General features: G+C 42.5%; 1 protein-coding gene across 1 annotated transcript in view; it reads right to left on the reverse strand.

Annotated features, from left to right (window-relative positions):
• The window catches only part of SELENON (selenoprotein N), a 41,297-nt gene that overhangs the window by 10,009 nt on the left and 4,473 nt on the right, over positions 1 to 26,815 (reverse strand). The window contains exons 2-8 of the mRNA XM_032228574.1: positions 20,152 to 20,269; positions 13,803 to 13,933; positions 13,068 to 13,280; positions 10,473 to 10,597; positions 4,905 to 5,042; positions 4,220 to 4,301; positions 3,017 to 3,199 (exon numbers count right to left, since the gene is read on the reverse strand). Coding sequence (XP_032084465.1) covers positions 3,017 to 3,199; positions 4,220 to 4,301; positions 4,905 to 5,042; positions 10,473 to 10,597; positions 13,068 to 13,280; positions 13,803 to 13,933; positions 20,152 to 20,269 — 990 coding nt within the window. The remainder of the gene's footprint in view (positions 1 to 3,016; positions 3,200 to 4,219; positions 4,302 to 4,904; positions 5,043 to 10,472; positions 10,598 to 13,067; positions 13,281 to 13,802; positions 13,934 to 20,151; positions 20,270 to 26,815) is intronic.

The raw sequence follows: 26,815 nt of genomic DNA on the forward strand, positions 1-26,815 counted from the left end.
AGGCGCATGGAACGCTGTTACCTTCCCACCAAAGGTGGTTCCTGTTTTTCTACTTGCATTTTTTATGTGCTTTCAAACTGTTAGGTTGGCAGAAGCTGGGACAAGTAACGGGAGCTCACTCCGTTATGCGGCACTAGGGATTCAAACTGCCGAATTGCCAACCTTTCTGATCAACAAGCTCAGCGTCTTAGCCACTGAGCCACTGTGTCCCATGTCACATCACGTGGAAGGTGCTCCCAAACTACTAAAGACTTTTTTGTGAAGTCTTCCTCCTCCAACAGGGCTATGAGAAAAACCAAAGCTTGTTGATACTTTCAAAGGGAGTTTCCTTTAAACAATGAAAACAGCAACTTCAGGGAGGAGCCCCCCACTCCCAAAACCCAAAATAAAAGACCCTTGGTCGCCACGATGTAGAAAAGATGTGGAGCCTCTAGAAAGAGTGCAGAGAAGAGCCACAAAGATGATTAGGGAACTGGAGGCTAAAACATATGAAGAACAGTTGCAGGAACTGGGTAGGTCTAGTTTAATAAAAAGAAGGACTAGGGGAGACGTGATAGCAGTTTTCCAATACCTCAGGGGTTGCCACAAAGAAGATGGAGTCAAGCTATTCTCCAAGGCAACTGAGAACAGAACAAGAAGCAATGGGTGGAAACTAATCAAGGAGAGAATGAACCTAGAACTAAGGAGAAATTTCCTGACCGTTAGAACAATTAATCAGTGGAACAGCTTGCCTCCAGAAGTTGTGAATGCCCCAACGCTGGAAGTCTTTAAGACGATGTTGGATAGCCATTTGTCTGAAACGGTATACGGTTTCCTGCCTAGGCAGGGAGTTGGACTAGAAGACCTCCAAGGTCCCTTCCGACTCTGCTAAGGTTCTGCAGGTTTCACTTGCTCTGTTATTTAAAGGTAAAGATACTAATCACGCTCATCTCCTAGGACTGTGATGGTGGCACACAGAGCCCTCTCTGCTGGCATGTGTGATGTCGCCCCAGGTCAGATCTCTGTTTTTCTTCCATGAGCTTCTGTTTCCCTGTAAATGACGAGACAGAAGCTCAGGAAAGAAAAAGAATTTACCTCTTGCTGCGCTGCCAAGGTTGGGATGCCCCACCTCCCGACGGCTAGCTTTCTGCACACGGGCATGCATGCCTGCACTTGGGCACTTGTGTGTGCATATGCACATTCACGCGCACACCCCTTTCAGTTTGGGTATGCATGCGTGCAATTTGGGCACTCAATGTCAAAAAGGCTCCCCACCACTGTCCTAGGAACTCAGGTAGCCTCAACGATTCTATAAAAGGATGCAAATGACCAGCTGTTTGCAAGGAATATAAATCCTTCCATTCCCCACCATCCAGTCACAGCGGAAGAAGCTTCTTGGATGAGAAGTGAAACGTCTTCAAAGAAAAACAAGGAAGTCCAGTTGCCTTTTGGGGGGGGGAAAGCACCTTTGGGAATCTCCTAGGAATATTCACAGTGTTTTCTCAGCAGTAGTCTCTAAGTCGTTTTCTCAATGGCCTTTTCTGGGATCTTTTTCAACTTCCCATCTTAATTTACAACCGCGACATTTTCAGGTGGTTCCCTGTTCAGGAAATAACTAGTCCCCAACCTGCTTCTAATGCCAACAAGGGAAGTTAAACTACTATTTACATAACTGCTCATATGCAATATCCTCGCAATTCATTTAAGAAGAAGTCACATATTTCAAGTTAAACAGAGACCTGGCGTTATGCATAAGCCTGTAAATTGGCCAACCCTGCTATATAAGCCTTCCGAAAGGAAGTATGTTCTTCTTAAGACAAGCATGCAAAAAACATGCCCTGTAGGCTATCACTTTCTTTGCAATCCTTGAGTGGGTGAGGTCAAAACCAGCAGCCTTTTGTGCGTGTGTGTATTTGGGGAGTGGTTAAAGGGTAAAAAAGACACCTAAGCCTCTAAGTCAGTCTGCTGGTTTGACAAAAATCACAAATGAGTTGGTGATAAGCCACCTGGAACAGCCAAGGGAAATCATCAAAGCCATTAAAAAGCGAAAGTTAGAATATTTTGGACATGGGATGTGACACCGAGAAAAATACAGCATCCTTCACTTAATTCTCCAGGGAAAGATTAAAAGCAAAGGTGGTCCAGGCAGAAGAAGAACATCATAGCTTCAAAACCTAAGGGACTGGTTTGGACAAAACTCAACAGCATTTTTTCATGCAACTGTTGACAAAAATAGGATTGCCAACATGATCGCCAACATCCGATGACAGATATGGAAAAAGAAGGAGGAGGAGGAGGAGGAGGAGGAGGAGGAGGAGAAGCAGCCGCCGCCTCTCTTCAAATCTCTTCAAAGACTCACAGAGCCCTTTCAACCCCTATAAATCCCAACCACACCCCAAAATTAGGTCCTGGCCAACCCACTTTTGAACTGCTCCATTAATATGGCACAAAGCCTGATACAACCCTTGAGCCAAAAGCACTTGTGTTGCTTAAGAGCCAACCATGCACAAATGTTTTAAAATGACTCAATTGCTCAAGTTCCCACCAGCTTTTGTTTTGATTTCATTTTCTCCTGGAATCCACCCCCAGTTCAGTGGAGGGGGAGCTCTGTTACGAGAGCTGCCTAACATTTCATATTTTGAGCTATAAATTCACTTTGTTTCAAGCTCCTGAGTTACACACAGGCTTTGTGTTCCCTGCTGATAAGAAGCTCCTAGAAACATTTCTGTCGCTTGCCTCTTTCACCATGGCATCAGGGATTTGGATAAGGGGAAGGAGAGAAGATACAGCCATTAAAAACACCATTTATTCTAAGAGATCCAGATTCCACTGGGACCTCAACCAGTACTTCCAAGCATGTATCAAAAACAATGTACTGTGTACTGTGAGTTTTGGCTAAAAGAGCTGCTTGTTTTGTTAGTGGGTTAAGTCACTTTCACTACTGGTATACGGCCTGCATAGTTTATTACTTTAATTCCTTAGAGCATGGTCATAATTATTTAATCACGTTTGAGAGGATGTCAAACTCTTTACATACTTTCTTAAATGGATACATGACCACTTCCAGTTTCCCAGATGCTTCTTCCCAGCTTATTTCTCTCTGCCAGGAAATGTCTTCAAAAATAAACTGAATTGGTTCTCCTTCTCTGCTGTCAATCACATTCCCATTTTCATCATGAATCACTGAGGGGGTAGATGGTCCCAGAGACTCCAGCTCCATCTGCGAAGCAACAGGGACATAAGACCTTTTGGGGATACCAAAGTGGTATTTGATTGCCTTATGATGTAATCTATTTCAGACACCCAGAAGAGGGGTTGTTTCTTTCTTTTTTTTAATAAATATTTTTATTGTACATTTTCCACTTATTCTACATCACAATTTCAATTTTGCAACAGTGGTATACTGGTTGTATCAAGTCTTTTTTAATTATATACATGGTGTTATACACCTAATAGTAACTGTTATTCTCTTAATCATATAGTACTGTGTTTCCCTGAAAATAAGACAGGGTCCTTGGCCTTATTTTGGGGGAGGTCTTATTATTTTTGAGGTGCAGGAGGCGGCGAGCGTGGTCACTTCATGGCTGCTGCTGTGTTGTAATATTTTGGGGGAAGGCTTATTTTAGCTAAAAGCCTGATTGGGTTTATTATCTGGGGAGGTCTTATTTTCGGGGAAACATGGTATAATCTCTTTTTAAATACATGATATTGTACAACATAGTTATGTCCATAATTTCCATTATTGTGTCATAACATTCTATACCTTTATCTCTCTATACATTTTAATTTATTGTCGCATACAGTCCGAGAATACTATTGCTTACAATATATATTCTTATGTATATTTTTATACCTGTATTTGTTTCTAATTTGGTAATTTTCTTTCATTGTTGATTTTCTAATCTCTGCACCTATTATCCAGCCATTTATACCCTAAGTCACATATTGAGTAATATTCTGTTTTTCCTTTAACTTCCATCGTTAGCCTGTCCATTTCGGCACAGTCTAATATTTTCTTTATTACCATTTCTTCTGAATCGGGGTTGTTTCAATAGCTACATTAAACAGTAAATGCAATCACTATGGAATAGCTGGAAAAGGACTCTCCTATTTCTTAGCCAACATTTTATGGAAAGATGATCCAGACTAAGTTGGAAAAGACTGAGAGTTCTTGTTAATTGAAAAATAATAAGAAAGTCTATGCACATACATAGAGGATTAGTTCACACTTGCTACAGACCTGAGGTAAGTATCCTATATCCACCTCCATGTTGCTGCTTTCTAAGGCACCGTATAACCATTCCATATCTACATTGAGGGACCTGATGGGGGGGGAAAATTCACAGTCATTAGGAAAATGGGAAAGCTGCATTCAACAAGGCCAGAAACTTTCATTCACATGAAGCAGGGCACCCATGAGAAAGGGAAGAGGGCAATTACCAAACATAGCATTTAGAAATATATGGAATACATTGACAACAAGGCAAGATCTTGTTAAAAAAAATTGATTGCAATTTGCTTGAAAGGCCATATGGACATTCCAGAATCTTATCCCTCTCCAAGTTTCACCTTCTTCTGGCAATAGGTCAGTGCCAGAAGTGTGCGCATGCGGCAGAGTTCCCAGATGAAGGGAACAGCTAAAGAATAGGGGACAATTTGGGGGGAAGGTCAGAGCTGAAAGGGGAGTGGAGTTTGCAGGAGACAATTAGTTCGCTTAATTGGTTTTTGACTCTCTTTGCCAAGTTTTGCCAGATAAGGTCTGTGACTGTAAATCCTCTTTTGAAAGACTTTGTTGGATGTGAATGAGCAGAATTCACAGTAAATTAATAAAAGTTTTTTTTGTCAGGACAAGGAGTTTGCTTCATGCTCTTGGAAGCATCGGTCAGAACACTTGATCAGTGCTACTGGAAACTGGAGCAGCTTACCTGTTATTAGGGACAAATAGCTTGAACTCTCGAACATGGGAAGAATCCTTTGAGAGGATAATGTAGCCTGTGAATTGGGCAGGAGAAAACCAGAATGGGAAATTTGGAGGCTCATTCAGTTGGAATTCTCCATGGATTCTGAAACCAAAAAAGAACAATTAGCTGTTGTGTCCTAATGAAGTTAAGCCCTTTATTTTCACAAAATTAATCCTCCCTCATCTGCACCAAATAAAGATGACTGCATTCATACATCCTAGTAAACCAAAAGAATTTTGGGTTATTGTAAATGAGCAAGAAGTGGCTAAGCCAGCGGTCATCAACTGTCATTCGTGAGAAAATTTTGGTGGTCTGCAGATTTTTTTTTTGCATTTTTAAAATTGCACTAAATCAAGGGTCCTCAAACTATGCCCCCTGGGCCAGATACGTGCAATGAATGTTTGTCTTGCTGTAGAGAGTCTCCCCCTTTGTGGTCTTTTTGTGCAGATTGGAGGGGGGGGGGGGAAATGCCAACTTGGGGATCTGCTTCGGCCTCCTGGTGCAGGGCTTTGGGCAAAGGCTGGAGGGAAGCACCAATGATGGTAAAGAGCTGGAGGGCCTTGTTCCAGTGGGACTGCATCATGGCCTGGAACTGGCTGGCCATCTCAGCCTGCTGAGTCTCCAGGCATCGGTACCTGGCCTTGTACTCCTGCAGGTCTTCTCTCTGCTTGGATACCCACTGCTTGTAGTCCTCAGTGAGGTGTTTCTGCTGAGCCTCCTTCTCAGCCAGATCCAATTTGAACTGAGCCAGCTGTTTTGCCAACTCTTTCTCGTGGTGGCTGCTTAGCTCCAACAACTGCTTCCTGTTGGGGCCCTAAACAGCTCAGGTGTGGAGTGGAGGCTAGGTGGGGAGGGGCAAGTAGAGGCTGGCAAAGCACCCCCTCGACATGACATCGAGTTGGCCACCCACCCCCCAGTCACACAACCACCTTGCCATACTCACCCAGCCAGTCATTAGGCAGATCATATTAGTGGTCCGCGGGATTTTAAAGTATGAATTTAGTGGTCCCTGAGGTCCAAAAGGTTGGTGACCCCCGGGCTAAACAGTGGAATTCTTCACGTGATTCATTTACCAAGACATGCATCTATATTGGCTTAGACAGCTGCAGAAGCTTCCCGTTTGCCACTATGGTAAATTCCCAGCATTGGCATTAATACTAAATAATTAACAGGGTGGGATAGTCTGCCTCTCATACATACAATATTGATGGCGCTTCTCGCCTTCAAAACATAAAAGAAGACTTTGCCTATAAGGAGGTGTTTTTTAAAGCTCCTACTCTGCACTATGTGTATTTAAAAATGATTGTGTTTTATTATTTTAATTTAATTTAATGATTGTATTTGTTATTTTAAATGGATTTGATTTGATTTGATTGTTTTAAATGGAGTTGGTAGCATCTGCGGGGACCCAAAATAGAATGAAAACATTTCTACATAAAGCATGTAATTGTAACTTTGTGTTTTCTTTCTATTTTTAACGGCCTATTAAATATTAAGCCGAGTTCTATGTTCTCATCCATGAAACATTAGCTCTCTTGTTAGGCACATTCTGAGTTAATAAACTGCACCGTCTATTTCTCATCGGTCACTTAGCTTGATCTCCCCTGGGAAAAGATTTATAAGTGCAAATCCATCCAGATCCAGGAGTTATAGCAGGTCACAGAACTTCCTGAGGAATGTGTAACAAAGCCAGTCACATACCCATAATTGCAAAAATGACACGTCAAACTCGTCATGCTTAGGTATAGTAGATCGATGGTCACTTTTGTCATTGAGGTCAACTTCGGAATCACCAAGGCAAGCTCTTCATTTGGCAGACTACTGACCAATGTGTGGTACCGCCGTGGGATAAGCCTTGGCACAAAGCTTAAAGTCTACCAAGCAGCAGTGCTAACTATCCTGATGTATGCCAGTGAGACTTGGACTGTATACAGGGGGCACACTAGGCATTTGAATCACCTCCACACGACCTGCCACCATAGAATTCTGAGGATACGGTGGCAGGACAAGGCACTGGACACAGAAGTCCTCTCCAGAGCAGGCCTGCCATCCAGTCACACCCTGCTGATGAAAACCCAGAGATGCTGGGCAGACCATGTTGCAAGGATGCCAGACTATCGCATCCCCAAACAGCCCCTCTATGGTGAGCTGTCTCAAGGAAAGTGATCGCACAGGGACAAAGGAAGTGATGCAAAGACACATTGGAAGCCTTCTTCAAGTCCCTGGAAATTGACACCACCCCCTGGGAAACCCTGGCACAAGATCAATCCACGTGGCACACGCTGATCCACCAAGGCTGCCAGGCATCTGAGGACAGAAGGACAACCATAGCACAAGAGAAGCGAGGCACTCCGCAAAGACAGAGCTGCAAATGCTACAACAGTAGTGCCCACACATTTCTGCTAAGACATGTGGCAGGACATTTGGTGCCCATATAGGCCTTACTAGCCACCTGCAGACACATCATGGATGGCCCACAACCTGTTAGATATCAAGGTCCTCTTTGAACACGATGGACAAACATTATCAATAGCAGATCTAAATGACTGAACGAAGGTTCCCACTTTCTAAGACAGGGGTCTCCGACCTTGGCAACTTTAAGCCTGGAGGACTTCAACTTCCAGAATTGCTGGCTGGGGAATTCTGGAAGTTGAAGTCCTCCAGGATTAAAGTTGCCAAGGTTGGAGACCCCTGTCTTATAAAGTGGGAAACTAAATGGTTACTCAGTATTGTTGGCTGTACAAGGACTGGCACTCTCCTAAATATCTGGCTGGAATTTTTGACAGACCTTTTTGGAGATGCCAATCAGAGTCTATTTCCATGCAAAGCAGGTTGGCTAGGTGCTCAGCTGAGAAGGTAATCAATTTCACTGGAACATGAAACACTCCCTCCCACATGGGAACTGCTTGTCTGTACCAATAAGTAACACATGATTCCAATGAGCAACGTTAGTGCAGGACTGTTCCTACATTGAGTTTAGAACAACTGTTCTCCTGTTGAGGAACCAGTCCGCAAGGACCATTATTCTCGATCTGACAAGCCAGCAACAGAAGGCCTTTAAAATACATGGTCTTTAAATGGCACTGTGGGAGGAATTCACACCCCAACAATTCAATCTGTTCGGGACAAAGAAAGCTAAATTTAACTTGGAATTAAAAGTTAAACCGACTGGACCTTCTTTATTGATGATTACATTTTAAGAGCCTTCAATACTGAAGACTCTTAGCCATTGAAATAGAACATAAACATCAAACAGATCACAAACTTCAAAAAAACCCACACCTTATATCTATCTACCATGAAAAACAAAAGCTTTAAAAAAAAATTTCAGCAAGGTCATCAGTTCTCAGTTTGACAGGAAAAGCATTCAGGGAAAACAGATGGCCAACAATTCAGATTGGCTGTAACTTTGGAAAGGGGTCGGTTCATGAATCGAGGTCATGGAGTCACGTATATAATGTACATTCCTTGGTGTCTTTCCTTTAGATCAGTGGTGTCAAACTTGCGACCTGTGGGGTGGATTTGTCACATGATGGCCCCGCCCCTGCCCAGTTTAGTGAAGGGGGGGGGAAGTCCTGATACATCACGTGATGACGTTGTGATGCCCCGAGTTTGACACCCCTGCTTTAGATAGTTCTAAGCAACAGGATGAAATGGTTCCACCTGCAGTTGCACCAAACACACTTTCTGCTCAGAACTACCCTTACATACTTGCACACCTATTCCTTCCATGCCCCACACTGAATATGGCCTTTCTTCTCTTGGGGAACTATTATCTGTTAGTTCTAGGGGTAGAGAAAAGCTCAGAAGGAGGCAGAGAGGGAGCTAGACAGCAGTGAGGCAGAGAAACAGCTAGAGCCTGTTCCCAGTGTGCGCATGCGCAGAGCTGCCAGAAGACAACTACAACTAAGACAGCAGGGTCGACTTTAGAGTACACCTTGGAGGTGATTGGCCCCTCCCATAGGAAACAAAAGAGGAGCGAATGGGGAGTGGGCTTTTGCAGGAAACAATTTGTTCTTTCGGTCATTTCAAGAGTAGAAAGTTCTGTTTGTGACTATAAGACTCTCTGTGCCAAGTTTTGCCTTGCCCTGCATTTGGAAACTAGTTATTTGGCAGCTCTCCAAACGAGATAAGGTTCGTGTTGATAAACATTCCTTTGAAAGACTGTTTGCTAAGACTTGCGGACTGTGAATGAAAGGAATTCACAGTCATGTAAATAAAAGGGGTTTTGCCGGGACTAAGACTCTGCTTCTTGCTTTTTATGGAAGCCTGGGTCAGAACAGCTCGACCACCCAGAGTGCCTAAGTCAGAAATTGAACACAATTGTTTATAAAAATACCGGCTCTCTTTTTCATTATTTAAAAACAAGCCCAACAAGGGGATAAATCTTTCTTCATTCCCAAAATATCTTCTACAAGCTATGTAACTTCTACAAATTTTCTTTTCTGGTAACAAAACCCCCAACTTGTTAAAGAAGCTGAGCTTATCAGCTGGAAAGCTGACAACCCAGGTTCCACATCCAAGGGCAGCACTCCTGTTCCTTGCCCCATCTTCTGCCCATCTTCTGCACTTCAAAAGCATGCAAATGTGAGCAGATAAATAGGTACCACTTTGGCGGGAAGGTAACAGAGTTCTGTGCACCTTGATGCACAGGCACAGTATATGTGGTACACAGGCAAAATGCACAGGTTCAGTATATGTGGTACCTTGCTCAATAGTAGCAACTGTGAGAGGGATCTTGGAGTCCTAGTGGACAATCATTTAAATATGAGCCAGCAGTGTGCAGCAGCTGCCAAAAAGCCCACACAGTCCTAGGTTGCATTAATAGAAGGATAGAATGAAGATCATGTGAAGTGTCAATACCACTTTATAATGCCTTGATAAGGCCACACTTGGAATACTGCATCAAGTTTTTGGTCACTACAATGTAAAAACAATGTTGAGACTAGAAAGAGTCTACTCTGATGTGGAGACTCTAGTGCAGAGAAGAACAACAAAGATGATAAGGGACTGGAGGCTAAAACCTATGAAGGACTGTTGCAAGCAACTGGGTATGTCTAGTTGAATGAAAAGAAGGACCAGGGGAGACATGATAGCAGTCTTCCGATATCTCAGGGGCTGCCACAAAGAAGAGGGTGTCAAACTATTCTCCAAAGCACCTGAGGGCAGAACAAGAAGCAATGGGTGGAAACTAATCAAGGAGAGAAGCAACCTAGAACTGAGGAGAAATTTCCTGTTAGAGCAATAAATCAGTGGAACAACTTGCCTCCAGAAGTTGTGAATGCTCCAACTGTGGAAGTTTTTAAGAAGACGTTGGACAACCATTTGTAGGAAGTGATGTAGGGTTTCCTGCATAAGCATGGGTTTGGACTAGAAGACCTCCAAGGTCCCTTCCAACTCTGTTATTCTATATTCTATTTATTTATGTATGTCTTTGCACAATGCAGGCTCCATCAGCTAAGAAATGGACACGAGAACTGCCCCCTAGGGTCGAATATGACAGGTCAGGGGATATCTTTACCTTTACTTTACCTGAAGGCTATTTTGTAGTAGAAATCTGCTACAGCTTGAATACAGGCCACTGCTCCCTGAGGAGCAAAACGAGTTTTCACAAATGGCCGCGGGTGGAACATACTCAAGAGCTTGTGAATGATGACCTAAAAGGAAAAGATATAAGGAGGTATGACCTGAAAATGAATAATAGCCTCTGAAAGGATAAGCCAAGAATAGAATAGAATACATCTTTATTACAGTCATAGACCAGCAATAGACATCACTTTTTGCAATATATTAAAAAAAAGGGTACTGACATTAATAGTGGATAATAACATCCCTTTTAAGAAAATGCACGTTCTCAAACTGTTAGGGTCACTCCCTAGTTTACACGGGGGAAAGCCGATAAATATGTGAGTAAAGATATTGTTCCAAAAATTGTTAGAGATATCTCCCAAAAGTTGGTACAAGTTGACAGCTATAATTCTGTAACCAATTTTTTTCTTGTGGACATTGCAGCAACACAGAATTTTGGCACTGCATGGGTTTGAGTCCTGGAGGAGAAAGCCTCCATAAAAATTGTCTGCCCTCCCTGGCAATCTCTCTAGTAAGGGGAGGATATATGCTGACCTATAAACTCTGTATAACTCACAGTATAATAGAACATGGGAGATATCTTCAACTTCTTCTTTACCACATATACATAACTGCTATTGGTGTTCTCTTATACCTGCCCTGGAGGAGTGCTGAAGGAAGAATGCTAAATCTGGATCTGAAGAAAGCTATTCTTTGTTTTGGGAAGATCAGATCATTTAGATATCTTGCCAATTCCCACACACTCTGTTTGATTCTGTCCCTACTGTAGAGAGGCAATCTATTTAGTTCTTCTTAGAACTTCATGTCCTTCATTCTATTGATTACTACTTGCTTTGCTTGGTCAAAGCCTAGGGACATTAAGAATACCAGTGAGAGCCCATAAGAGCTCAGCCTGTGATCTATCGCCTGTTTCCAGGGCAGGATAAGCCAAGAATTACAGAATCTTAGCACCTCTACTGACTGCATTCTGAAATAACTATCTTGAAATCCTTGGTGTAAGTTACCTGTCAGGTTCTTGAAGAGAGTTATTAAATCTCCCCTCACATTGTCTCTCTCTGACAGGGAACATACTCCAGCTGCCTCTCCTCACTAGAGATAAATGTCCCTCAACAATAGGTATCTCAGGTTCTTTGCTTTCCCTCCCATTTCTTTGCTCCTTTCAATAATTTATAGCTCCCGTCATTACTGAATATTTGTTATAGTAATCACAGTGGTTTTGGTCTTTAATACACGCTAGCCAATATTCCAATGGGCAGCTGCCAAGGACAGGAAATTGATCTGCCCATTTGCACTGCATTTCTACTTTGTGCTCTATTGATCCGCAATATTTCTTTCTGTGACTCAGAAAGTACTGCACTAAAATACCATTGCTTTCTCTCCCCCTTCTCCCTCTTTCCAAAGCTTTCCTCTGAAGTGACTTTTGCAGGGACTGGATTTAATGAATCCACTTGTACCCTGGTGTTTTTCAATCTCTGTGACTTTAGAACATGTGAACTTCAAAATCCCAGAATTCCCCAGCCAGCAGGCTTTCTTGCTACTTTCTATTCCCCAGCATGCTGGATGGGAAATTCTGGGAGTTGAAATCCAAAGGGCTTGAAGTTTCTAAGACTGAGAAACACTGTTATATACACAGAGTTCAGAAATACTCTGTCAAGGACCTTGAAGGACTCATATCAAATGAGCTAAGTGCCAGAGCTCACTGTAACAGCATTGCCAAAAAGGCATTAAGAGATGTTAATCTAATTTTGCAAAGCTTCTTCTCTGGTAAGGTTGTACTGCAAACTAGGGCATACAAAAATTTTGCTAGACCAATCCTCGAATACAGCTCATCTGCCTGGAATCCAGACTGTATATCGGACATTAATACAATTGAACGAGTCCAGAGGTATTTCACGACAAGAGTCCTCCACTCACAATAGAATCCCTTATGCTACCCGGCTTCAAATTTTGGGCTTGGACAACCTGGAACTACGGCGCTTACAGTCTGACCTAAGCGTAGTACACAAAATTGTCTGCTACAATGTCTTACCTGTCAATGACTACTTCAGCTTCAACCGCAATAATACACAGGCAACAATAGATACAAACTCAGTTGCAGAAAATACGTCTTCAGCAACAGAGTGGTCAACGCCTGGAATGCTCTATCTGACTCTGCTGTTACATCCTTAAACCCCCATAACTTCAACTTTAAACTGTCTACTGTTGACCTCACCCCATTCTTAAGAGGTCAGTAGGGGCGTGCCTAAGTGCACCAGCATGCCTAATGTCCCTGTCCTACTGTCCCCATTTATTTGTACCCATTTCCTGTGTTCATGTCCATGTTTATTCTTATCCCTGTTATCTTGTACATGAGTGACAAACTAAATAAATAAATATATTTTTTAAAAATTCCACTTCTCAATAAACAAAATTAAAGATGTCGAATTACCCTTTTAGTAAGAACCAACAACTTCACTGTTGTATCAAATTCCAGATAGCTCCACTCAACAATTGCAAATATTATTTTCTCTTCCTCATTAAGGAAGCATAATACTTTACCTCTTTGCCCTTGGGAGCTGGAGGATAGAAACGATTATTGGGAAGATATCCGGTAAAGATGTTTAGCTCACTGGGAATGATCCACCAAGTGTCACCAAGTTCCAACTTATTCTTTGGGGGAAGAAAGGACTTGAATTGCTGAGCAAACATCATACTCAGGGGTGAAGCAGGAGCTGTCCAGTTGCGGAGCCCAGTAAAGGCCACATGGGAAATCTGAAGAAAGAAGCAGGCCTATTAATAAGCAAACCTAGTTTTTAAGAGAATGCAAGTACTCCTCAACTTGCAAACACAATTGGGGCCAGAATTTCCATTGCTAACCAAGGTGGTTGTTGAGTGAGTTTTGCCTGATTTTAGGACCCGTCCCCCCCCCCCCCCGCATGGTTGTTAAACAAATCACTGTAGTTAATTGATTTGTTGTTAAGTGAAATGACTCTGCTTGCCAGAAGCCAGCTGGGAAAGTTGTACACATGGAATAGATTTTATCAATGGCTGGAAACACGAGGTGGGAGTCGGAACACGAAAAAATTAGGCTAATAGACCTGGAATGAGATATTATATATGTATTAGAATGAATACGTTGGTCAAAAATAATAGCACTGTGTAAGTAGTATATATGTTATTTGTCTTTCCCTTTGGTTTCTATGGTGGATGAAATGCCAGGACGGTCACACTGTGTTCGATATACTCCTATGTAAATAATAAAAATATTTTTTTTAAAAAACACGTGCTACTCACACCAAGGAAGCCATCTTTGCTCTTTGTCATGGTTTCCATCAACAGAGGCTGGAATTTTGCAAGGATAGTGAGTGTCTCCCCATTGGGATCTGTCACCTCTTCTTCCTCAGTGCCTGATACAGGAACCATGCCTGAATGGAGCAAAAACTCATTTTAATATGGAATTGAGGACACAAGAATTTCTAGCAATCAGAAAAAGTTGGCATGAAACAGGAGATGCAGAGAGGAAAAAGTAGGAATGAAGATAACAGACCCAATGGTGTTTTCTGCAGTCTGATCTAAATGGCTAAGCCACATTTAGAAAAATAATTCCATTTTTAGGAATTGAATGCCAACAAACAACAAAATCACACAGTAGTTTTAACATGTCTGAAATTTTGCCATTATCACATCATACAGGTTTTCAGCAATTTCATTCCTAAAATATAAATAAAATAAAATCCTAAAAGATTTGGGCCCTTAATCTCATTCCTTCCCTCCTACGGAATTATTACCTTTTTTAGTGAAATAAATGTTTCCTGTACAATAGCTCACCGCTACACTACAGTGCAACTGATTGATAGACGCTGTCCCAGAGAATTTACAATACCAGTTTTTGTCCAAATCAGAATGGCTGAAATTTGTACAAAAATCATTTAGATAGCATCTAAGGGGATGCGTGCAAAGGATTATGTGAACATTGATATCAGGTCCCCAATAGATCCCTATTGGGATGCTGCCATTCTAGTGGAATGGCTTTTTTATGACCTCTCACCTGCTTTGGTCTTTCTTTTCTTTGATGTATCACCCTGGGATAGGGAGGAGGGGGTTTGGGGCAGAGGTGGGTTTCTACACGAACCGGTACCAAATTGCTCACACACACGTTTTCCCCATGCGCTTCCCACTTTGCACGCACGTGCACTAGCTGTGCGTTGCTTGGGCATGCGCAGTTCACATGCATAAAGACCATTAAAAACCAGTAAACAAGATGCCAGCAACACCAATGGAGAACCAGTTTGGGGGCATGGCCAGCCTGGGTTCTGCAACCTAGGCCAGATTATCACTACCGGTTTGGCTAAACCTAGTCAAACCAGGAGCAACCCACCTCTGGTTTGGGGCCATCTGTTTTGACTCAGCTCCAAAAAAGATGAGAGCACAGCAACTTCTTATCACCTTCCCAGCCTAAAGTTCTTACAGCAACTCAACATCTGGTGATTGGCTCACGATTGCCCAAGTAACTTTTAACCTAACGTTTTAGCCAGGGGTGTGTTCCGGCTGCCATTACTACTGGTTCAGCGTTCTAAAAATTTTGTGTGTGTGCACATTTGCATTTAAAACGATCTGTACATGCGCACAACATTAAAAAAAGGAATAAAAATTACATTTTTTCAATGAATATTGTTCTGCGCATGTGCTGAACAGAAAATCAAGGTGGCGTCACCAAGGATAAAACTGGTATGGCCATGTGTCCACCGGAGTTAATACCTATTCAGCCGAACTGGACCGAATAGGTAGGAACCCACCTCTGGTTTTAGCGTGGGGACTTCAGATCCTGCCTATTCTCTTTGCTATCACTGTCTCTCAATAAAAGTTCCTTTTGAAATGCTGCTTGTTTCAAGAGTTCTGCCTTCTTGAGGGGTCTGCTGGGGCAAGACCTTATGTTTGATTCAATTCCTTCTATCTGCTCTTTATAGGCTGTTAGGTAAGCTCCCTGTTGGGAGATCGAGTGCGTTCAGAGAAGCGTTGTGAGAGTTGTGTTGGAGAACACACAAACCAGCATACAGAGACACTGCAGTTTAAATAGGCTTTTACTTTTGTGGAAATAGAGGTATCAGAGTCCATCAAACAGTCCAAGTCATATGCTGATAAGTCAGTCAGTCATCAATGTCTTTCAGTTAAGGGATAATCCAAATAACATAGTCCAGTATCATATAATCAGTTCAGTACTCAAAGTTTGCTAACAGTTGCAAAACTTACAATAGCTCACGGCACTTTCTAACAGCCAGCTTCCAAAACACTCAGATCAGATCAGCCCAGCATCTAACAATCAGAGAGCTAACAGTCATTCCGGCTCCCTCTTATGGCTGATTGGCCAACCTAACCGTTAGATTATATTCCTAACATAGGCTTCACCAAGTAGCTAGTGCCAATGCTGAGAAACCTTGTTCCAAGTTTTTTTAAGTTGCCGAGCATTTAAAAATTACACCAACTGTCCTCATTAACATGCTGACTTGTTTTAACTTGTTCTACCTTTCACTACCAAAATTCCCATGACAGAGCGCAATAAAAAATATAAAGCTAAAATTAAAGCTAGTTATTAAGATCTTGATCTGAACACTGAAATAAAAACAGGGACAAGTCAGCAGTTAAGGCTACTGAAAAAGCCCACAAAATCTTAATCTCTATTTGGCAGATGTGGGTTGCAAAGAATGGAGACCACCCACAAAAGGCTGCCCTTTCTCAATTGGCAATCTAGTACAACTATATTTACCCTGTCATGACAGAACAAGCAGAAAACAGACAGTGCATTACACATTGTACACAGGGATTATACTTGCGCAGTTGGGAAGCTATCACTTTACTACAGGGGTATCAAACTCAAAGTCCATGGGCCAGATCCGGCCTAGAGTGCTTAGATCTGGCCCGTGGGTCTGCCCTGGAAACAGCGAAGGACTGGCCAATGGTCCCTCTTCCAGTGAAAATGGAGCTTGGAAGGGCAACACGCAGCCCTCCTGAGCTCCGTTTCCAGCCAGACAGCCTCCTGCAGCTCTCTGCCAGTGAAAACGGAGCTCAGGAGGGCCACACACAGGACTCCTGAGCTCCATTTCCAGTCACAATGGCCTCCTGCAGCCCTCGGCCAACGAAAACAAAGCTCAGGAGAGCCACACACAGGCATCCTGAGCTTCATTTCCAGCCACAAAGACCACGAGTTTGGGCTCTGTTTCCACTGGCAGAGGGCTGCTGGAGGCCGTTGTGGTTGGAAACGGAGCCTCGATGAGTGACGTTGAGCTGACCTTGCCCATCATGCCCTCTCCCAGCCCCCCGCCCGAGGTCAGTCATGCCCCCTCCCAGCCCCCCCAGGTCAAACACAACCCTGATGCGGCCCTCAATGAAACTGAGTTTGACATCCCTGCTTTACAACTACTGTACAACAAACCCTCGAATTGGGTACCAAGAGAAAACGAGAGCTCAACAATTCTATCTCCATGCACCAGGTGGCAGCAAAAGACCATCAATAAATTGACATGCAGGCTTAAGAGGGATCGCAAAATTATTATTGTTCCCAGAAATAGGCTTAGGCAAAAGGCCTGTGGATTTTCTCCTGCCTCTTCTCCGATTCCTGCTAAGTGAGTTCCTTCCACTTTACACATCAAGCTGGAAGATGGTAATAATTTTGGGATGAGAGGGGGATACAGCCTGCTGCCAAATACTTGGTGTTGGGAAGAAATACAATACAATCGGATTCAGAATCCATAAGGTAATTTGCCAGGGTTTGGCTTAATGCCACAGTTGTGGTGGAAAGAATCAGGTTGACTGCAGGGCTGCACAAGCTTTTGGGGATAGAAACATATAGTCCTGGCGTGGGACCCTTCCTCCCCAAAGCATGCAAAGAAGATGGTGCGGACCAGTGGTGGGTTCCAGACCCCGTCGCAGCTGGTACACTGTGCATGGGGCCGGGCGTCCTAGATGGGCACCTGCACTGTGTGTGCATGCGCACACCACCGCACTGCGACACCCAGTTGCTCGGTGGAGGTTGCGCAGGTGCCGCACATTCTGTGCATGTGCATAATGTGCCGGTCGCTCTCCTCATCAGCTGAAGTTAGCTTCCTCCCATAATTGGGGCATACCAGGGGTTGTGACACTATCTATCTATCTATCTATCTATCTATCTATCTATCTATCTATCTATCTATCATCTATCTATATAAGATTTTTATTTATTTATTTATCAGCACAAATAAAACAAAACAAAACACAAATATTATATATATATATATATATATATATATATATATATATATATATATATATATATATATATATATATCTTTCTACTATCTATTTATATCTATCTATCTATCTATCTATCTATCTGATTTTTATTTATTTATTTATCAGCACAAATAAAACAAAACAAAACACACACACACACACACACACATATATATATCTTTCTACTATCTATTTATCTCTATCTATCTATCTATCTATCTATCTATCTATCTATCTATCAGATTTTTATTTATTTATTTATCAGCACAAATAAAACAAAACATATATATCTACTATCTATTTATCTCTATCTATCTATCTATCTATCTATCTATCTATCTATCATCTATCTAGTATCTATCTCTCTATTATCTATCTATCATCTATCATCTATCATCTATCTATCTATCTATCTATCTATCTATCTATCTATCTATCTATCTATCTATCTATCATCTTAGTATTTATCTATCTCTCTACTATCTATCTATCATCTATCATCTATCTAGTATCTATCTCTCTATTATCTCTCTCTCTCTCTCTATCTATCTATCATTTATATATATATGTGTGTGTGTGTGTGTGTGTGTGTGTTGTATTTGTGTAACTTTAAATTCACACACACACACACACACACATATATATATGCATGCATGCATGCATGCATGCATACATACATACATACATACATACATACATATATATAGTAGAGCTGGCTTCTATGCATGATGGATTTACAAGGGATATCTCCCCCACCCCACCGCCCAAGCCATCAAAGGGCAAGGAATTCATACAACTGAAATTCAAGTCACAATTTTACAGTCCCTGAAAAAAAATCATGAACTTTTTATGGGCCACCACACAGCTCCTGATATCTAATCCAACTGTAGTAGCTACTTTATGGTATTATGGCTTTTATAGAAGAAAAGAGAACTGCTACCGTATAACTATTAAATCTGGTTTCAAGCAGCCGTCAGTCTCTTGCATTAGGCTGCTTACACCACCGAAGTATCTATAAACAGCATCCACACACCTGAGAACACTTCGCTCCAAAGCTTGTAATCATGGCAGAACAAAACAAAATCTTCCCATTTTGGTGGGGCTATTTGCCAAGATGGGAAAGGAAAAGAAAAAAGAGATAGCAAGAAACATACTGGACCTGGACCAAAGTGTGTTTTGTGTTTAGGAAGACGATACAGAGATATAGAGATATAGAAGCATAGCCAGTTGCACAAACAGGCTGAAGAACAGTTTCTACCTGTGGGCTGTCAGAATCCTGAATGCGAAATAACATCATAACTATGTAGTATGATGGACTTGTAGGGCTGTGGCAATGTGTAACATGTTCACACTGGTGCAATAGGACTGGGTGTCTGTTAATATGATTTATTGGGTATGGGATTTTCTGTCTTCACTGTGAGTTGCATTGTGTTGAGAGGGGGGGGGCGCACTGAGGGAGCTCAACCAATCTCATAGTACATATGTTGTGCACTGACAAATAAATAATTCTATTCCTATTCCTATTCCTATTCCTATTCCTATTCCCATTCTATTCCTATTCCCATTCTATTCTACTCTACTCTACCCTACCCTACCCTAATCTACTCTACATTATTGGAACAGTCCCCTCATGGAAGCCATTTTGAGATAGCACTGACCCCATGTTCTCACAATGGGGAATCTCATAATTCTCTGATTTTTTTTAAAGGTAGGACATTTCTTTACTAGTGACAATAACTTCACTGCTGAACAAAACAAAATTAGTGGGAGAAATTCCATCCTGGGCTCACTCCTTGTGAATTAAAGGAAGTACTGTAAAGAAAACAAGGAAGTTGTATAAAATATAAGATCATTTTACAATTAAAAACAAGCCATTTCCACATAGACACACACGGCTTAGCCACTTCATAACTAATGAAGTATAAGACACATATTTAAACCATGAGGAAAAAATGGTAGAAATGTTTTTGCACATCACTGATATTTAGCAGTTATTAGTTGATAACCAGGCATTGCCAGGGTATTTATTTATAGGGGGAAAATGTCTGGACCAAACATAATTTCTAATGTTGGATTTTCTCCCTTACCAGAAAGAGCCCCCTTGTGAAGTACTGTGAATCCGTTACCATGGCAACTCTACTGCGCTGTACAGTAGAAGCCATTTTAAGGCACAACAAGCTGTATCTTAACAGAACATACCCCCCCAGGGGTTTTAGGGTTGTATTATCCCCACAGTATTTGTTTCCAGAGAGTAAGTCATCTGTGTACCAAGTTTGGTTGAAATTGCTTGAGGTGTTCCAGAGTAATGCTGAACACACACACACACACATTTTTATATTAGCAGTTATTTGTGCTCTCAAATTCTTGAAACACTTACCAGTCAGTTTCTCCGCAATTGGTTTGAATTCCTCAGGGCTGATGAACAAATCATTGTTAGTATCCAGGGAAGAGAAGAGGAAAAGGCCCTCATTTCCCAGAGATTTCAAGGCTGTTTCCTAAGTGGAAGGAAAGGGATTCTTTAAGTCATACATTCATGAAATAAAGAAATTCAAATTAATCGTCAGTCTTGTCACCCAAGCTAGTTACATGATATGCACCTGGGCAGGTAATAAGCTCCTTCATTCAGACAAATGAAATGAGCAGATAGATCATTTCATCAAAACAGGTATAATTCAGAACAGCTGGAAAATGATTTTCCCAATTTGGTATCGTCACGTTGAAGAAACTCCAGGAGGGAAAGGATTTCATTTTTTTTCCAAAAAAGTTTTTTATTTTTAATCTTCTACATACATTAGTGAATATACATTCCCACTGTTATTATTCACATTTTGTATTAGCAATTTTAAATATTCATTTTTCCACATAAAAGTTGCTTTGCTTACCATCCCATACGCCTATTTTATTTTACCACAACTCTGCTTTTCTTTCTACCCCCCTCCCTTCTTCTCTTTCTTCTTTCCTCCTCTCCTTTCCCTTTTCTTCTTACCCTTCCCCTTCCTCTCCCCTACTCCTCTTCTTCCCCTTCCTACCCTCTCTTACTCTTACTTCTCCTCCATTTCTTCCTCTCCTCTCCTCTTTCTTCTTTCCCTCTCCTAGGAAAGGATTTCATTTTGATGGAAGCAGTCAGACATGCTGAAAGAAAGCAAGTACAGGTAGTGCTCAATCTACGACCTCAATGGAGCCTGTCCATCATGGTCATAAGTCATGACCATTGTAACTATTGTAGCTTGATTAGGTGTCAGGCATTGTGTGTTGGCCCATAAAAGCTCACGATTTTATCTTTTTTATGGTGATTGCTAAGTGAATGCTGTGGCCATTAAGGGAACCCATGGTTTGGTATGGAATTTGCTGAATACCAGAAGTAAATGCTGGTTTCTGGCAAAACCATCATGGAACACAGTAATAGCAGCCCAGCCCAGTCACATGACTGCAAGGTGGGTGTCTGTCAAGCCTTCAGAACTGGGTCATAAAAACAGTGCTCAGGTAAGTCTGCCAGAACTTCAAATTGTCATGAAAGGACTAGTCCAGTGGTGGGTTTCAAATTTTTTTAGAACCTCTTCTGTAGGTGTGGCCTGCTTTGTGGGAGTGGCTTGCTGGCCATGTGACCAGGTGGGAGTTGCTTTGTAGTCATGTGACTGGGTGGGCGTGGCCAAATGTGGTGAAGCTGACTTAACAACGCTCTTGCTTAGCAACCAAAATGTTGGCTCAGAAACTCTGGCATTTGAAGCATGCAAATTTTAAAGCTGTCAAGTTACAAGACCCTTGCACCCCTAACCCTTTAGGAAAAAAACCCTAGGGGTGTTCAAACTTGACAGCTTTAAGACTTGTGGACTTCAACTCCCAGAATTCCTCCTCTCGCTCTTCATCTTGATGTGGACGGGAAGAGGGGTGGGGGGAGAGGGAGCTGGAACGGGTTCTAAACGGCACTATAGATTTGTGGAACCTCTTCTATAGAAAAGGTTAGAACTGGCAGGAACCCACCTCTGGACTAGTCATAAATAAAGGACTACCTATGTGCTTCTTCATAACAGTAGTAAGCTAGACTGAAAAAGAAATTCCAAACCACTTCTATAATACTGTCAAGAAAATGGTACTGATGCAGCAGAGCTAAAGAGATGCCTGCTCTTTCAATTAATTTTTAAATACCAAATATTTGTAAGTCAGCCTTCCTCTGCAGTACCAAGAACCCTCCACTTGTGTTAGATTAATCTCTGAGTATCATGTTTGTTGGTCCGATACACCCAAGGAACATCAGTTTGAGGAAGGTATTAGCTATCATCATCATCATCTCCTTTTAATGACCCCATTATCCTTTGCAGGGTGGACCCTGGGCAACTGAATGGATCTGAGTGCTTACTGGCTGGATGCCCTTCCTGTCACCAGTGTGGAGTTATATTCAGCAGATATACTCTCATCATGGGGAGGGAGGGAGAGGGAGAGAGAGAGAGAGGGAGAGAGAGAGAGAGAGAGAGAGAGAGAGAGAGGGAGAGAGGGGGGGATTATGTTAGGAAAAGATGAAAAGAAGAAAACCAATTCCCTCTTTCACTCCTTCTAAGGCAAAACCTTCTGATACTAACTTTTCCAGAACATATTCTCCAAAGTGGAGGTTCGTGATTGTAATGGCACCTGTTTTAGTCTCAAGCAAAGGCAAATTAAAAATAGGCTGAGGCGTTATAGAAGGCAAGCCAACTTTACATGATGAAATCAAAAGATAATCACCTCCCTGCTATTTGCTAGAACAGCAGGCATAAAAAGATCAGGTTGTTATCATATTTACCTCACAAATGCACTTAACTGAAGAGAACTTTGTGTCATAACTGCATTTAGAATTGAACTGAAAAGCAACCAAGACACGAACTTCCCCAGCCACTGTTTTGTCAAAAGGTTTGCTGTTCACAAGGAATTTGAGTCTTTTCGGTAGCTCCAAGACCTGAGATTATGGTTAATGAACCAGAGATATTTATCATGCTCTGGTAGCAAGGATTATGTAATCAACTAAGTACATGGACAGAAATTAAAAGAAATTAAAAGATGCTTGCTCCTGGGGAGGAAAGCTGTGGCAAATCTAGACAGCATATTAAAAAGCAGAGATATCACCCTGCCAACAAAAGTGCCTATAGTCAAGGCTCTGGTTTTCCCAGTTGTGATGTATGGCTGTGAAAGTTGGACCATAAGAAAGACTGAGCACCAAACAATGAAGGCCTTTGAACTCTGGTGCTGGAGAAGACTCCTCCGAGCCCCTTGGACTGCAAGGTGATCCAACCGGTCAGTCCTAGAGGAGATCAACCCTGACTGCTCTTTAGAAGGCCAGATCCTGCAGAGGAAACTCAAATACTTTGGCCACCTAATGAGAAGGAAGGACTCCCTGGAGAAGAGCCTCATGCTGGGAACAATTGAGGGCAAAAGAAGAAGGGGACGAAAGAGAATGAGGTAGCTGGATGGAGTCACTGAAGCAGCAGGCATGAGCTTAAAGGGACTCCAGAGGATGGTAGAGGACAGGAAGGCCTGGAGGAACATTGTCCATAGGGTTGTGATGGGTCGGATACGACTTCGCAACTAACAACAACAACAACAACAACCTTTCATTTTGTATGACAAGGGCTACAAGATGATCAAACCAGTCAGTCCTAGAGGAGATCAACCCTGACTGCTCTTTAGAAGGCCAGATCCTGAAGAGGAAACTCAAATACTTTGGCCACCTAATGAGAAGGAAGGACTCCCTGGAGAAGAGCCTCATGCTGGGAAAGATGGAGGGCAAAAGAAGAAGGGGACGACAGAGAATGAGGTGGCTGGATGGAGTCAGTAGGCGTGAGCTTAAATAGACTCTAGAGGATGGTAGATGACAGGAAGGCCTGGAGGAACGTTGTCCATGGGGTTGTGATGGGTCAGACATGACTTCGCAACTAACAACAACATGATCAGAAAAATTCTATGTACAACGTTCTCAAATATGGCAGAAGGCTCTGGAGCTGCCTAATCATGGAAAGTGATTATCCCTGTCCAGCAACAGAATAAAACTGAAGCCTCAGATTTAAGAATGGAAGAGTAGTAAACACTTTAAAAAATCCACTGCAAAAATTAAGAAAACTCAAGTTAACTCATCCCAATACAGGTAATCCTCAACTTACAACAGTTCATTTAGCGACCATTCGAAGTTACAGTGCCACTGAAAATAGTGATTGACGACCATTTTCCATACTTATGACCATTGCAACATCCCCACGGTCAAGTGAGTTACATGGAGATGCTTGACAGCTGACTCATACTTATGACGGTTGCAATGTTCAGGAGTCATTTTGCGACTTTCTGAAAAGCAAAGTCAATGGGGAAGCCAGATTCACTTAACAGCCATGTTACTAATTTAACAGCTGTAGTGATTCACTTAACAAAGGTGACAAGAATGGAAGGATTTATACACAGATAAACCTCCAGTGGCCTCAATGACCCTTTAAAACAGTGTTTCTCAACCTTGGCAACTTGAAGATGGCCGGACTTCAACTCTGGTTGAAAGCTGGCTGGGGAATTTTGGGAGTTGAAGTCCGGCCATCTTCAAGTTGCCAAGGTTGAGAAACACTGCTCTAAAAGGATGCAAATGACCAGCTGTCTGCAAGGAATATAATTCCTTCCATTCCCCACCCTCCAGTCAGAACTGAAGAAGCTTCTCGGATGAGAAGTGAAACATCTTCAAAAGAAAAAACAAATAAGTCCAGTTATCTCCTGAAAAAAAACACCTTTGGGTCACAAATAGTGACCATGGGGCCCTGGGATGTTGCAACACTCCAGCTGTCAAAACACTCAAGTTTTAGTCATATCTGTGGGGATGCTGTGATGTTCGTAAGTGTGAGGACTAGTCATAAAGCACATTTTCCCAGCGCCGTTGTAACTCTGGATGGTCACTAAATGAATGATTGTAAGTCAAGGATTACCTATAGATACCTCTATACCAGTGATGGCGAACCTATGACACGCGTGTCAGTGCTGACACGCGTAGCCATTTGGGGTGACACGCACAGGATTTCATGCGATTCATCCTCGGCTCCTGCACGGCCGCCGAGGATGAAAGAATCTGTGCTGGAGGAACCGGGGGGGGGGGGACATGTGATCTCCCCCGCTGACACTCACTTACTGTATCGCCGCCGCCCCTTTCTGAGCGCAGGGGCTGCTGGTAAGGCATGCGTGCCGTGAGCACACACGTCATCAGCGCGGCGAGGGAGGACCCGCAGGAGAGGAGCATGGGAACAGTGCGCGCCTCTCTCCAGTCAGGCCGGCACAGAGAGTCTACTCCTGCTTCCAGCTCCACGTCCTCATCAACATGCCGCTCCGGCCCGCCCCCGCTATGAATATTCATATTCTTCGCCCTCGCGTCACTAGGAATATTCATAGCAGGGGCGGGCTGGAGCGGCATGTTGATGAGGACGTGGAGCTGGAAGCAGCCGACTCCACAGCCCTGGTTCACGGCACCCCAAACAAGTTCAATAATATCAAGGGCAACATACGAAATCGACTGATGAACAAAGAAGTTACTAAGCAGGTATGTTAAATAATTTGTTTTTGGTTTATTAAATACAATTATATATTGCAATTATACATTTTTGTAGTTTAAACTATAAATTGCGCAAAATTATGTTTTTGTCGAAGTGACACACAACGCGAGTTATGCTCGATTTTTTGCCGATTTTTGACACACCACGCCAAAAAGGTTGCCCATCACTGCTCTATACAATACCTTCCAATCGATTTCTTTTGAGAATGGACACCTGGAATGAAAAAATATTGCCTCCCTCTGGATTTTCCCAGCCTGTTTTTGGTATGACTAACATCAAACCTTCAACTGTCTATATGCAAACCTTGTACAGGTAGTCCTCGATTTACAACAGTTCATTTAGTGACTGCTCAAAGTTGCAATGGCACTGAAAAAAAGTGACTTATGAACGTTTTTTTCACACTTACGACCTTTGCAGCCTCCCCATGATCACGTGATCAAAATTCAGATGCTTGGCAACTGGTTCATACTTATGACCATTGCTATTAGCCAAGATGATGTGATCACCTTTTGCAGCCTTGATCAGCAAAATCAAGGGGGAAGCCAGATTCACTTAACAACCATGTTACCAACTTATCATATGCACTGATTGACTTTACAACTGTGGCAAGGAAGGTCGCCAAAATTCATTTAACAAATGTCTCACTTAACAGAAATCCTGGACACAATGGTGGTCGTAAGTCAAGGACTTCCTGTACTCTAATCATTGACCCATAATTGTTCTCCTGATTACAAAACATTTATATAGGAAGCTACATAGTCTGCAGTGTGATTTTTGGCCCCCACACATTCTGTCTCATGGCTGAGATGTAGCAGCTGTTATTTAAAAAAAAAACATAGCTATATTATCCCACTAGTTCCCATTAATTTCTATGAGTCGCTTAAGGCAAATGCTTTGGCTGGGTTGAGCCCACAGCTCACATTCCTTCTAACTCAGCTCATTACTGCCAGGGTGGCAAACAAATTGCTTAATTCAGGCTGTGTTTTGGAGATATAAGAGAGTATAGGAGACATAAGTCGTTAAAATTAGAAGTATGGAAACTACAGTTTTTGGGATTTTAGGGTAATGGATGCTGGGACGCAGTGGCTCAGTAGATAAGACGCTGAGCTTGTCGATCAGTAGGTTGGCAGTTCGAATCCCTAGCACCGTGTAATGGAGTGAGCTCCCGTTACTTGTCCCAGCTTCTGCCAACCTAGCAGTTCGAAAGCATGTAAAAAATGCAGGTAGAAAAATAGGAACCACCTTTGGTGGGAAGGGAACAGCGTTCCGAGTGCCTTGGGCATTTAGTCATGCTGGCCACATGACCACAGAGACATCTTCGGACAGCCCTGGCTCTTCGGCTTTGAAACAGAGATGAGCACAGCCCATTAGAGTCGGGAATGACTAGCACATATGTGCGAGGGGAACGTTTAACTTGACTTAATGGATGCTGGAGTCCAGCAGTACCTAAAAGAGCACATGTTCCTCATCCCTTCAAGTACATGTCCCTTTAAAACA

This window comes from Thamnophis elegans, chromosome 12 (genome assembly GCF_009769535.1).
Source record: "Thamnophis elegans isolate rThaEle1 chromosome 12, rThaEle1.pri, whole genome shotgun sequence".
Taxonomy (NCBI): domain Eukaryota; kingdom Metazoa; phylum Chordata; class Lepidosauria; order Squamata; family Colubridae; genus Thamnophis; species Thamnophis elegans.